We start from the raw sequence: 13,337 nt of genomic DNA, 5'->3' as shown, positions 1-13,337 counted from the left end.
ACCGAAAGAGGAGGAAGGAATTTCCAAGCCTTTTCATCACCTTTTCCTCCAACCCACCCTCCATCCCCTCCAGCCCCCCAGAAGGGACGAAGCTGGATCCTGGTCTGATGCCTGTGGAGGCAGGAGCAAGCCCTAGGGCACAGGCAGGAGCCAGCCCTGGAGGCAAAGTCCCCTAGGCTACTGCCTGAGGGACAGGCACCAAGAGACACCTGGGCTCCAGGGGTCAACCTTGTGGCTCCTGGCTCAGGCCCAGGGGAAGAGTTGTGGTCCCACACCCTGGCCAGGGGCAGCTCACCCTCAGACTGGCAGCACTGGGAATGAGCCCCAACAAGCACATGGAAGCTCAAAGCGCAACTTCTGCCCCCCATGCTAAGGTGATACTGAACACTCCGGAACACACACCTCAGATTCAAAACCCCAGATTCTCCCCTATTTCTGCAGCCACTGCCAATATAATCCTTCCCCCACTCAGGTTTCCACCCTCCAGCCACATATGCCCCAGGGGCTGCTCAGCAACCTCCCAAGCTCCCAGATCAGGCACAGGCAGGGAAAGGCCTGACAAGATGGGTGGTAGGTCCTGCTCCCGCTACCACTTCTCTACCTACAGGACGTGGTACAGAACTTGCCAAAGCCACCAGACACAGCCACGTGCCAGTGCTGCCAACAGGCCACTGACACTTGCCAGCACGGCTGGCAGCCGATCCCGCTCCCCTGCCAAGACTCACAGCCCAAACAGAAGGTCCTGTCCCACCATGAGTGTCTCAGTGCCTCTCCAGGCAAGACGGCGGCCGTCGGGGAGGGGAAGCACCCCCGTTCCCTCCTCCCCTGCAGAGACAGAGCTCTGGGAAGAGCCCCAGAGCAGGCACTGGTGCTCCCTGTGGCCGATGGCAGCCAGCACTTGCTGCATCCCTGGGCTCAGGGCACTCCTTCGGCTCCCAAGTTCCTGGCGAGCTGCCTCCCTGAAGGAAGTCATTAACAGCCAGGCCCCTGCTCAAGACAAACATCTCTGAGGCAGGGGGGACGCTGCTCTGCCTGTTCCCATTCCAGCGAGCTGGGCAGAGAGTGTGGATGGTAACTGAGAAGGTGAGGAAAAAGCCAAGCTCAACAGAGCCTGGATTCCACAGATTGCTGTGATCTTTATCTGCCTGCCCAGGGAGGGAGAGCAGGCCCAGGGGCCCACCAACCCATCCCTACACTGCCCCCGCAGGACAAGCTGACATCTCCAGCAGAGCTGGCCTTGGAAGTGGAACCTTCTCGCTTGGGGACCCAGGTCCCCAAGTCTCCCACCTGGCTGCAGCTCCTGCACTTGGCTCCTGTAACTCCCCTCCTCGAGGACCTGGAGAGGCAGGAGCACAGACACTTTCCAGCCCAGCAAAGAGGGCTCATGGGCTCAAAGACCACACAAGGAGGCCACTGGGCAGGGCACAGCCCAAGGAAAGTTCGCAGGCCAGAGCCAGGGGTTGAACACACCTGTAGCCCCTCCAGCCCAAGATGCTCACTGAGGGGCAAGATGTGATGGCCATGTGCTCAAAACTGCCAGAGCTGGCCTCTCCCAGGCTGCCCGAGAAGGGAGAAGCCTGCCCTCCTCCAGCCGGCACAAGCTGCACAAAGCAAGGTGGCCGGGGAAATCCATCTAGGTGAGCAACCGACCCGACTGGTTCGACACAGCCCCGCAGCACTTGTGCTGGCACCAGCCACAAGGACAGACAAAGCTGCTCCTTCAGCAGCCAGGAGCCACCATGGACTTACAGTGCCGAGATCGGGCAGATCTCGGCAGTGGATGGCAAAAGCCTCCTCTCCCCCAGGTTGCCTCTGTTTTATGTCCCAGGAGCTCAGGCAGCCTGCGGTGGGCTTTACTTGCCTGGCTGGGCCCACCCTGGGGCACTCAGGAGGTGCACAACCATACCAGCTTGCTGAGATCGTCCCCTCCCCACGTCCAGGACCCTGGCTCAGCCCCTTGCTCCATTCCTACCTCATCAGCCCTGGAGCCACCTCCCAGAACCTGCCCAAACCCTGCCTGACAGCCCATCTGGGAGCAGAGAAGGGAGCAGTGCCTGTGTAGGACAGGGCAGACAGGAGTCACGGCCTCAGGCAGGTGACGTTCCTGGTAGGGCAGGAAGGACCACCAGGACCCTGCTCCAGCCCCCAAGGGCAGCACAGTACAGCAGGGCAGGTGCTCAGCAGCCAGGCTGGGGGAGCCGCCATCACCACAGACACACACGAGGGGAGAAACTGCTGCTGCCGCCAAACAGGTTGAGCAGCTTCTCCCGCCCTGCTCTGTAGCAGGGTCAGGCTGTGCAGGAACCAGGAAGGCTTCTGGGGCACCATGGGGCTGAGCCCTGCTCACCCCAGCCTGGGCTCAGCTCCCCTCCCTGAGGCTGCTCTTGGCTCGGGGAGAGCACCATCACGGGGCTGCTGCAACCTGCACAGCAGGGTGATGATACAGTGGGATACTCCAGGCTGGAGAGCAGACAGACCAGCTAGGTAGCACAGAGGGAAGGGCCCGGAGCTACATCCAGCTGCCCAGTGGAACTCCTGGCTGCGGGACGACTGGCTCAATTAGCACCCAGGCTTAACCACCAATTAAGCAGACAATTAGAAGCGGATGCAAGTTTTCTCCTGCGTGAGCAACCTGTGACTCAGCTCATGGTGTTGTGTCCACCACCCTCCCTCCTCCAAGGAGGGTGAAGTTTGATGGGCCCCCCAGCACCCCCAGCAGCCCAGAGCCTCCTGCCACGTACCTGAGCCGCCGCCGAGCATCCGAGGGGGTGCCCGCCCTCCTGGCCGTGCCATAGTCAGACATGAGCCCATAGTCCACATCCTCAAAGCCCACGCTGCGCTGGTCATCCTCCAGGCCGTACGGCTCAGGGTGGAAATGGTTGAGGTCCATGTTGCTGCCCCCGACACGCACCTGGGGCTGGGGGCCGTAGATGTCCTGGCGGCTGGGGGCCCGGTAGGTGTCCATGGAGGGACGGTAGCGCTCGTCGATGCGGGTGACGCGGGACAGGCTGCCGTAGCTGTGGTCGCTGCCCGGGTAGCCGTCCTCGTAGGGGCGGCCGTAGCCGTCGGGGTAGTGGTAGTTGCGAGGGAGGGTGGCTGTGCCCGCCTGGTTCAGGTAGTTGCCAGGGCCCCCGTTGCCGTTCTTGCGGAAGTTCCTGTCCATGGTCTGGACGTAGTTGCTGGTGACGGGGGAGGTTTCCAAGGGCAGCCCGTCGGGCCCCATCGGCACCTGCTGCACTGTCCGGGTGGTCACGGTCTTCACCACTTTCTTCACCTGGAGGGTGACACATATGCACGACACGCTCCCGTAAGGAAACTCACCACAGCCCTCCATCCCCGGATTCCCCCGCTAGCCCAGCACTTTACTTCAGGCACATCTCTCCCCCTGTTTCAGCTCGTGGCACAGCAGGCTGGCAGACACCATGGCTTGAGCAGCCCCCTAGCCATCAGGGTCCCCAACCATACCCTGCCCCGCCATGCTCTCCCCAGGCCTGTACCGTGGTCTCCGTACGCCGGGTTGTCCCATCATCTGATGTCTCCACAGACACAACTGACATGGCCCCTTCCGGGTCTTCCTCCATGGTGTATGTCTCCTCCACGATCTGGCCCGGGTCCTGCATCCTGGGGATTGTGCTGTACAAGAGGTGGCTGTGGTCCTGAGGGGAGACAGCAACAGGCAGGGAGGCCCCATCACCAATCTGGACCTCCCTGGAGTTCGCTGGATGAGAGATCTCCCTCCTCACAGGGAGCTCCAATATCCTCTTGGAAGGAGGTACCAGCAACCCCTCACCCGAAGCCCCTTCAAGCCAGGGTGGCCACATTAGAAGCACAAACCGCCCTCTTCCAGTTGGAACAGGGACACTGGAGCACTGTCCTGCACCCTCCCCCAGCAAGCAGGCTGCCCACAGCCAGAGGGCCGAGGTCCCCTTACCTGCGGCCCGTTAAGCTTCAGATCTGAATACTTCTGCCTTTCCAGGTCAGCATCGCCCAAGAAACGTCCGTTCTGAAACACAGCAGGCTTGTTACCAGACTGACCTCCCACATATCCAACCCTGCTTCCCTTCTGGGCTCCAAGCAGCCCATCTCCTGCATCTGACAGACACACCCACCATGCACCCCATGTGAGCTCCCAGGAGGGGAACAAGCTCCTCAGGGGTCTGTGCCATGTGCACCCCCATGCCAGCCCGGGGAAGAGCGGGAGGACACGCCACTCAGCCCCCTCCAGACATCTCAGCTCTCCCATGATGACCATTCTCCCTGATGGAATGGCCATGACACTTCCTGGCTCCACAGCAGGGCCCTGGAGACCTTCCACACGTTCTGATGCAGGAGCCACCAGTGACACCCCAGAGGGCCCCCCTGGGGCCAGAGGGAACCACACAGGCACTCGGCGGCCAATCACAGGGTGCTGCTGTTTGACACTTGCACTCCTCTTTCCTCTGCCCACCCTGCCCTGCCCCACACGGCTCTCCTGGCACCACCACCTTCCACGGCCGGAAAGACACCTGCCTCCTGCACAACACCACACACCAGCCCTCTGAGCACCCCTCTCCAAGACTGAGCCTGAGAAAGTCAGAACAGGAGACACCTCAAGCCAAGGCAGATGAAGTCATGTTTCTAGCCCTGCAGAGATGATTTCTCCCAGTCCTAGCTTGGCCCATCATCACACAGAGGGAGACACACATGCTCCCCCACAGCCAACCCCAGCCTCCGCATTTCAGCCGCCCTCCAAGCAGCCAAGGGGGATGGGGAGCAGAGATGCCCAGGAACCGAGCACAGCCAACCTCTGACCTTCACAGAACCAGACCAGAGCCCACCTGGCATCAAAACCCTCCAGGCTGGCACCTCCCCAGATCCACTCTGGTACACCAGTGTCACAAGACCAGCTGAGCCTTCCTCCACCTCCCGTACCCAGGGAGGGCCAAAGGCAGGAAGCTGCCCGCTGCGAGGCAGGACTGACACGCCCGGGGGCTCCAGGAGCCTGTGCACCCACCTCTGGTGAGGGGGTGTTTTACCTGGTGCCGCCGGGTGAGCGTGCCGTTGGCCAAGCCCGGGCCGGCGTCCTGTGGGGAGACCCGAACTCGCTCCAGCTGGGCCGAGACATGGCGCCGTTCCTCCTCCAGGGCCCGGGTCAGCTTCTCGAACTGTGCCTCTTGCTCCTTGACAGAGGCAAGGATGCTGGCGGTCGACTCCACCTCCGAGTCATCCATGGGTGACGGGTGCCCAGGGCAGGCAGGGCGGGGGGCACGGGGAGGCACGAGCAGAGGCGGCTTGGAGTCAAGGTGAGGGGAGGAAAAGTGACCCAGAAGGGCAGGAGCCCCTCTCTTCACTGCACGTGATTTGGGGGAGGAAAGGAGGAGAGAGAAGAGCGGTCAGAAGAGACTGATTTCGTTAAGACAGATTCTCAGAACAAGAGAAAAATAATTAAAAAAAAATCTTATGGCATTAACACCCACTCCCAGCCATCACCAGAGAGCAGGCAAGAGGGTCCTGGAGCAGCACAGCCTGGGCAGGACTCAGATGCAAACAAACTGCCCCGGCATTTAAGCTTGGAAAAGTGGCACTGTGGGGACAGAAGGTCTCCCCAGCACACCAAACAGCTGGGGCTGAGCTGGGTTAGGAAGAGCTGCTGTGGGCTGAGGGGTTCTCTCTTCCCACAGGGGTCCTCCTCAGGCTGCAGGAAAACCTCAGGGGCAAGGGAAAGCTGCAGGTACAGTGCAGGAGGGGAGGGCATATCCCTGGGGCAGGGCAGGGGACACTGCTGGAGAACGAGAAGTGACCCACATCCCTTTGCTTCCTTCAGGGAAGAGTGGAGGCAGAGGGCTGTGTCACTTATCTGTTCCCTCCTCCCTGGTGTGGGGAGACAGCCCTGGCTCCACAGCTCCTTCCCCCGCAGGAAAGGGGATGAAATGGGATGGGATCCCCCTAAAGGGGACCCCATGAGCCCCTGTGACTGCTGCCAAAACTCACCACCCTCCAGGCTGCAGCCCCCTGGGGGGGCCTGAGCCCACAGAGCTAGGGATGGCCTGGACCCTTCCAACACCCCCTCCCAAAGGAGAACAGCAAGTGAGCCATAATCAACATTTCAGCAGAGAAAGGCAATATTCTTCCATACAGACCTGTCAGAGGAGGAAGTTCAGGTTTGATTGGCAAAGGCACGGGACAGCCAGATCTAGACGCAGAGAGTCATGGGAGAAACAGCCCAGCCACCACAGTGAGGAAGCAGGAGGGAAGAGAGCTCTGCAGGGACAGCGGGAGCAGGTCAAAATCACATGTGGGAACCCCAGACAGAAGGTAAGGGTGGGCACAGAACCGGGAAAGGGGCGCCTGTCTCCCACCCCCTCCTCTCAGAGGGATGGAGCGGAGTCTGGAACAGCTGGCAGGGTGGCAGACGCTGCACTGCTCCCACGGCTCCATGGAGACCCCGGCACCTCTGACTGCTCCCACTGCTCCCAGAGCAGGAGGAAGGGCAGAGGCGGAGAGGGGCTCAGCCCTCCGCCCCCTTCCCCCGCACAGCCGGGCCGAGTCCCTGCAAGCCCGAGAGGTTTTCCCAAAACTGCTGCAGTCACGGCAGGCGTGTGGGGACTTGCTCCAACCAGGCAGCCTGCACAGAGACTGCTTTCCCACGGTCTCCAGCATCGGCTCTGCCCACTCCCCGGTGCCACCCTGCCAAGATCTCCCACTGGCAGCATCCCCCCCTCCCACCAGCCCCTTGCAGCCCCTCACCCCTCCAGAGCCTGCCTGCAGCACGTGCTGGTGCACAGCAGCTCAGAACAGGCCTTTTTTTGGTCTTTTGAACCACTTGTCACTCTGTCTCAAAGTGCATCCGGATCAAACCCTTCCTGAAATGCCTTCTCCACTCCTCCTGTGGCTCTGCTCCCCAAAGCCTCCCTTGCACACCGCCCAACGACACAGAGCAGATGTTTTCCAAGTGCTTTGGAGGGCGCCTGCAGCACCTTCCACCATCTGGTAGCCACCACCCTGTCATCTGCCTTCATCAGTAACAGATCTATTGATAAAAAAAACGCCAGCCCGCTGTGGGCAGGGATGCTCTCTGGCCTGCCCACATCCTGAGAAGGACGCAGCCCACTGCCCTGTCTCAGGAACCTCAGCAAGCTTTCGGAGGCTCCCAGACATGACTCCTGGCTCATGCAGGCAGCTTTCCACCCCTCCCACCTTGCAACAGGTACACCCTGAGGCTTTCTCAACAGATCCACTCCCGAGCCTTGTATGGAAATGCAGGGACGGCTCTGACCCTTCGGCTCACCTGCCCTGCAGATTTGTGAGAACCTCCCGAGGAGAGGCTTGGTGCCTCCCACAACAGTGCTGACACATCCCAGCTCCCACCCCCGAGTCAAACACTCCCTGTCTCTGGTGGGCTCCCCCCCTACTTCCAGCAGGGACACAGATCCTCTGATGTCCCTGCCACAGAGACCGACTGCCACGAGGCTGCTGCAGCTCCCTGGGCCCTCTCCCCAAGGAAGGAGAGCAGCTCCTTGCCACATCCCAGTCTTCTCCAGCAGGACAAGGGATGATCCTACCACCCAGGCACCCTACACAACTGCAGCATCCAAAACCCCAGGCAGAAGCCCCACTGGTTTGTTGGGATTCATTTCAGAGTGGTATTTCAGCAAGCCCTTTATAAGAGAGGAACAACCCCCTATGAAGAAGGGATTCTCCACAGCACAGCCTTGCCCAGGCCGCTGTGCTTCCCAGCCTGCCCTCAACTGTCCCGAGGGAGAAGAGGCAGATTTTCAAGGTGCAGGAGGACAGAGGTAGCACCCTGACATCCAGGGTGCCCCTGCTCTCGTGAACAGGCTCGCACTTGTTTGTGAGTTGCCTCAGTACTGAGCAGCAAGCGTGGACCAGCGGGGTCTGACTCTGTGGGGAAGCACAGAGAGGAGAGATGGGACCCCCAGCAGGCCCATGTGGCTGCCAGGCAGGGCCCTCACAGCCAGCAAGGCCTCCCCAGCCCCGGGTCCCCACCTCTGCACCTTCCCTGGGAACAGGGCTGGGAAACGTGGACACTAACAATGAAACTCGCAGGGCTGTCAGGGCCCCAGATAAGGGGCCAGAGCAGCCGTGAGGCTGTTTCCTTCCCGTCCCTTCCACAGGGAGTAAACACTACAGCAGCGGAAGGAATGAGACAGGTCCCACGTCCCCCAGCTCTCCTGTCCCCTTGCACAAACACCCCCCCAGCCCCGACATGGACCAGCAGATCCTCAGGAGGGGCCACCTTAGGGTCTCTCAGCAGGATCAGGTTGTGTTAAGCAGAAGGGCAACAATCCTTGAGTGTTTGGGGCTGCCCTGCCTACACGTTGTCACTCCTGCCCTGAGCACTGGGCACAGTTCCACGATGGGTAAGAGGTGCCAGCAGAACAGGGTCTCTCCCAGTTCTCCTCTGCCACCAGGGCACACCACCTCCCTCATTCCAGCCACTGTCTTCATCGATCTGGGATTAAAGACATAATTACAGAGAGGCAGTGCCAGGCCCAGAGAGGTCAGCGAGCGCCGTCCCCGCAGACACAGCCAGCGCCGTCCCGGCTGGCACACAAACCCCAAACTCAGCCCTACACCCACTCAGCCGTGGGGGAGCTGCCCCACGTCCCTCCTCATGGCTCACAGGCCAGCATGCAGGGACAGGGGCTCTCCGGGCACAGCACAGCCCCTCGCCACGGCCCAACGGTAGTCTGGGGCACTCACTGGCCATCTTTGCAGCAGGACAGGGAGGGCAGGAAGGGGAGAGCCTCAGCCACACAGCCAGCGAGCTGCTCGTGACAGTCCAAAGCCAAGTACACCGGAACCCGCAAGGGTGAAATTCCAGGGATCGCTTTGCGCCCATTCCCCCCTCCTCCCCCACCAGCCTCTGAAGATCCAACTACAGAGCATTCTTCCAGAGCCAGACCCTGACCGGCTCTGAGGACGGCTCATGAAAGCCTTTTCATCATGAGAGAGGCACTCGCTGACACACCCCTTACTTAAAAACCCCAGCAAGCCAAAAATATTTCGGCTGGCTCAGTTTAGGGCAAAACAAAAAGCCTAAAGACAAAGCACACCCTGAGCAGCTCCTGCCCCGGGGACAGAACTCCCCTCTGTCCTCCCCCCAACAACAAGGGAACCCCAGGGACCAATGCAGCGACCCACAAAGCTTCACATCCAAACCCCCCTGGCCTTATCACCCAACTTCCTGGTATCAACTCCACACTGTGCTGTGCCCAGAGGTCCCAAAGCCAGCGTGGGTCTACTGGAGAGATGTCACCCCTGTGGAGCCTTGGAAGCAGAGCCTGCTTGTTGGCCAGGAGACAGCTGCCAGCCCACCTGCGTGCACTGAGCTTCCCTCCTCACAGGGACCCACCCTGATCTCCCTGGCTGGATTAAAAGCTTGATAATACCGGGACAGGCACCCTAAACCCTGAGCCCTCCAGAGCTCTTCCACTGGGGGCAGTTTTGGCATGGGATATTCTTCTAAAACCCCTTGGCCCAGCTTCTCCAGGGGAACTGCCTCCCCACAAAACAAATCTTTTGCCTGGAAAAATAAGTTTCCAGGGCCAAACCACAGACATTCCCACCTAGAGTTCACCTGCACCTTGCTCTGCCAGAGGATGGAGTCCAGGCCTTGAAGGTTCCCCACTAGGAGTGCTTCCCTGGAGTCAGCCACATAAAGATTAACCCTAGGGCATGGACTGAGCCAGCAGATGGGGAACTGTACTCCACAAGCCAGAGAAAATGGACAAGATCCGACAGATAAGACTCAGGTAGGAGGCCTGACAGGCAGCACCACTGCAGCGTGCGGGTGATGGATCTCCAGCACACAGACCTCTGATTGGGTCCTTCCAACGACCTGCTCTAGCCCTGCTCCTTGCCCCATATCCCTAGAGAGCTGTCACCCAATGCTCCTGGAATCCCTGTGGCTAAGGTCACTGCCTCAGCACAGAATTCTCTGGACCAAATTCAACCCAAGCACCTACAAAGCCAGAACCGCCTCTGCCACGTCAGCCCTGCTAAGGGACATACCAGGTGCTCACTCCCATGGCCTCACTGCCTCCAGGGAGAGGGGACAGAGCTGCATCAGCCCTCCCCTCTGCTGTACTGCTTGTTTGTGTCCCCCAGGCACCTGTTTGGCATGTGGCAAGGTTTGTCACCACGGCTGGACACCCCTGGCAGCCCCCCACGCTGTGAGGCACAAGCTCCACCAGAGCCAGGATGGACCCAGCCCCTCACCCGGGCTGGCTGAGCCCCCATGGGGGCTGCCAGGCTGCCAAGGAGGGATGCACTGCCTGAGCAACTTGCTCCTGCTCCAACACAGTCCCCAATACCAACACAAAAAATGGCAACACCGCTCCTGTAATTGGCCTTCCCCTCTCAGTCTGAGGGGTTGAGAAGAGCCAGCTGGCTCCCTGCCCTCCAAAAGCTCTCAGCACTAGACCCCCATCCTCAAGAGAGAGGAAGCAACAAATTCTCCCAGTTCCAGTTGCCAATCACGATGCACTTAGAAAACATAGAGACTCCATCAATAATTCAAGCCTGCAGTTGTCCGAGTGCTTGCAGTGCACTTGCTTTGCACAGCCTCACAGCCCTGCTAATTCACCACAGGCTCCTGGTCAGCCTCAATTACCTAAAAAATAAATGAACCGGCATCTTTGGCATCTTTCCCCACCCTGACCGCAGGGTCCAGGCTCAGACATCAGCCCTCGGACCTCAGCCTGCCCAAGGCAGCAGACCCAGGCTCACCCCATCTCACCCACTTCTATGTCCAGCTTAGAGCACCCACAGTCCCCAGGGCACAGGGGAATCAGGGCAGCTGATGGTGGGCAGTAGATCCCACATTCCTGCATGGGTGATGGAAAGTTTTGGCTGTTTCTCTCCTACCCACAGAGGCAGGAAGGTGCCCACAGCCCCCTCTGCAGAGCACCCCACCCACAAGGGACTCCTACCCAGGCTGACACATCCTCACTGCCAGGCTGTGTGAGGCATCATGTACCCACTCCCCAGCCTACCAGACCCCACTCCAGGGGAGAGGTTCCCCCACCTCCTGCCCCAGGCTCCAGCTGCCCTCCTTGGCCCCTGGGAGGGCCCTTCCTGCTGGCAGGTCACAGAACACAGGCAGTGGACTTTGGGCAGGCTGGCAGGTGGCCAGGGGCCCTCCCTGGGTAGGAGAGAGCTGCTCTGGCAGCGGGTCGGACACCGCCTTGGGCACCCGCCTGCCTGGAGCAGCCCCACCTTCCTCAGGAGGAGCTGTGCCCCCAGCACCCAGCCCAGCAAGGGAACACCCAGGAGCAGCCACCGTGGGCAGGGAACGGGCAGGGAGCTGCTCTCCTCCGCCCATCACACCCAACTGGTTGGACTGGCAGCAGGATCGTCACCTGGCCTATCTCACCTGCCACCCCCAGCGCCAGGGACGAAGGCCACGTAGCCGGGGTGGGTTGGGAAAGTCTCCCTTTGGAGGGGGGAGTCACCTGGAGATGCAAGCCCGGACGCCGATCCACACCTTATAAGGGAGCAGGCTGGGAGCCAGGGAGCAGGATGAGGAGGCAGCGATAAGGGCAGGGTGGGGCTGGGGGAGGAAGCGGGAGCGCGGGTCGCTCCCCTGGCAAGGGCAGGGGGCCGGGAGCGGCGATACTGATCGGGTCCACGGGACAGGCCCGGACACGGCCGGTGGTTGTGAAACACAGTGGGCAATCCCCCGGGGAAGGGATCCGTCCCTGGCTGGGCTGAGGTCACCAGGCCACTGCTGTTGGCCATCCCAGCAGGACGAAGAGCGAGGCAGCCGAGAACAGAGCAGCGCAGGGTCAGCACCGAGAGCCGGGATTGTTCTGCTGGTATTCCAGCAATCCTGCGGCAGGGCAGCTGTCCTCCCAGGCACGCCAGGGGCCACTCGCCTGTCTCCAAGGAGCTCTTTCCCTCTTTGTGAGCCAGGGGCAAGACTTCCAGGCAAGCCGGGAAGCTGCTGACCCTCTGCACTGGCTGGACAGAGCAGCCGGCACCACGGCAAGGGGAAGGGGGATGAGCTTCCCTCGGCACTTCTGGGGAGGAGAGGACTGCAGGAGGGCAGCCAAACCACCGGGCTCCGGGCAGAGACTCTGTCCACCCACAGCCACGGGCTGGAGCCTTCCTGCTAGCAACATCCCGCTGCACCCCACTGCCTGTGGATATGCCAGCAGCCCCGCTCCCCTGGGTCCCCCACCCTGGGGACGGCAGCAGGCAGGGTCCCCGCCACCCCTGTGCACCAACCCCATGGCTCACATCCCGGAGCCCAGGAGATTCACATGTCGGGAGCCCTGCAGCAGCACAAAGGCGGCTCTCTCCTCGCTGTGGGAATTCGCAGCTGAGCGCTCGGCAGGGACAAAGGGATTTCACAGGCACATCCCCAGCCGGCGGCCGGCCTCCCTCCCCCGGCGTCCCCGCTTCCTGTCACAGTAGCACCAGACCTCGGGGGTACAGCAGCAAACAAACACCCAGCGCTGGATTCTGGGAATGGGGCCAGAGCATTCCCGGGGCAGGCCACGCTCCGGCAGCCAGTGGGCTCCTGCTTCACCCCAGCGGCTCCTGGGCCACGGCGGGGGGAGGCTGCAGCCCCCCGGCTCTGCTGCCCCAGCCCGAGGGGCAGCAGGTGAACCAGTGGGATCACAGGGCAGCCCCTGGCTCCCTGCTACACCCAAAGAACAGCAGCCACCTTGATGGGGGACATGAGTTGTCCCCACGGCCAGGACCCCGGTGTTGGGCTGAAGGTCAATGTGCCCCCCCCCCTCCCGGCTCCAGCCACACCAATGTCCCTGCCCTCCACCCATTCCCCCACCCTCTGCCAGGCTCAGCTTTCCCATTCAGCTGCCTCTCTCCTGCAGGGAAAACAAACACAGCCCAGTGCTACAGAGATAAGGGCTGTGCTGGCAGAGTTCAGGGAGCAAAGTCCCTCTCAGTGAGACCCGAGGCTGCAGCGCTGCAGGAGCTGCCTCCCTGAGCCAAGGGCATGGCAGATGAGAGAAACTGCTCCGGCTCCCCATCCCAGGAATGAGCTCCTCCAGGGCTCACACATGCTTCGGGCTGTCCTCAAGCAGAGCGGCCGCAGGCCGGTGGCCAGCATTCCTGGCAGGATTAGAGGAAGCCTCCCTCCACCAGGCCATGGGCACAAGCACCCACTGCCAGCTGTGCCAGCCCAACACCCAGACACATGGATTTGGGCCCCCTTCCACGGCAGAGCCCTCTTCCCAAGGAAGCCACTTGAGATCATTTCATGTCCCGACACCTGCAGCCCCAGGGCCCAGCCCCAGCTCTGGGTACCCTGCTCCAACCCTGTTCCAACCAGTGGACAAAGGAGCAGGGCCTTAAGGCACAGGGGG

The 13,337-nt window shown here is 61.3% G+C and overlaps 1 protein-coding gene across 8 annotated transcripts in view; it reads right to left on the bottom strand.

Moving 5' to 3' along the window:
* CTNND1 (catenin delta 1) overlaps positions 1-13,337 on the bottom strand; it is a 28,102-nt gene that overhangs the window by 8,177 nt on the left and 6,588 nt on the right. For 6 of the 8 annotated variants that reach the window (XM_050335603.1, XM_050335606.1, XM_050335607.1 and 3 more), the window contains exons 2-6: positions 6,120-6,240; positions 5,016-5,329; positions 3,932-4,003; positions 3,498-3,656; positions 2,742-3,274 (exon numbers count right to left, since the gene is read on the bottom strand). In XM_050335603.1, coding sequence (XP_050191560.1) covers positions 2,742-3,274; positions 3,498-3,656; positions 3,932-4,003; positions 5,016-5,210 — 959 coding nt within the window. In that variant the 5' untranslated portion in view covers positions 5,211-5,329; positions 6,120-6,240. Of the gene's footprint in view, positions 1-2,741; positions 3,275-3,497; positions 3,657-3,931; positions 4,004-5,015; positions 5,330-6,119; positions 6,506-13,337 lie in introns of those variants that run through there. The other 2 variants (XM_050335604.1, XM_050335610.1) reach the window with 2 other exon arrangements.

The sequence above is a fragment of the Myiozetetes cayanensis genome, unplaced genomic scaffold (genome assembly GCF_022539395.1).
Source record: "Myiozetetes cayanensis isolate MyiCay16 unplaced genomic scaffold, myiCay2020 scf6-25, whole genome shotgun sequence".
In the NCBI taxonomy this organism is placed as follows: domain Eukaryota; kingdom Metazoa; phylum Chordata; class Aves; order Passeriformes; family Tyrannidae; genus Myiozetetes; species Myiozetetes cayanensis.
Note: the sequence above shows the minus strand (reverse complement) of the source record. Positions and strands in the feature narration are given on the sequence as shown.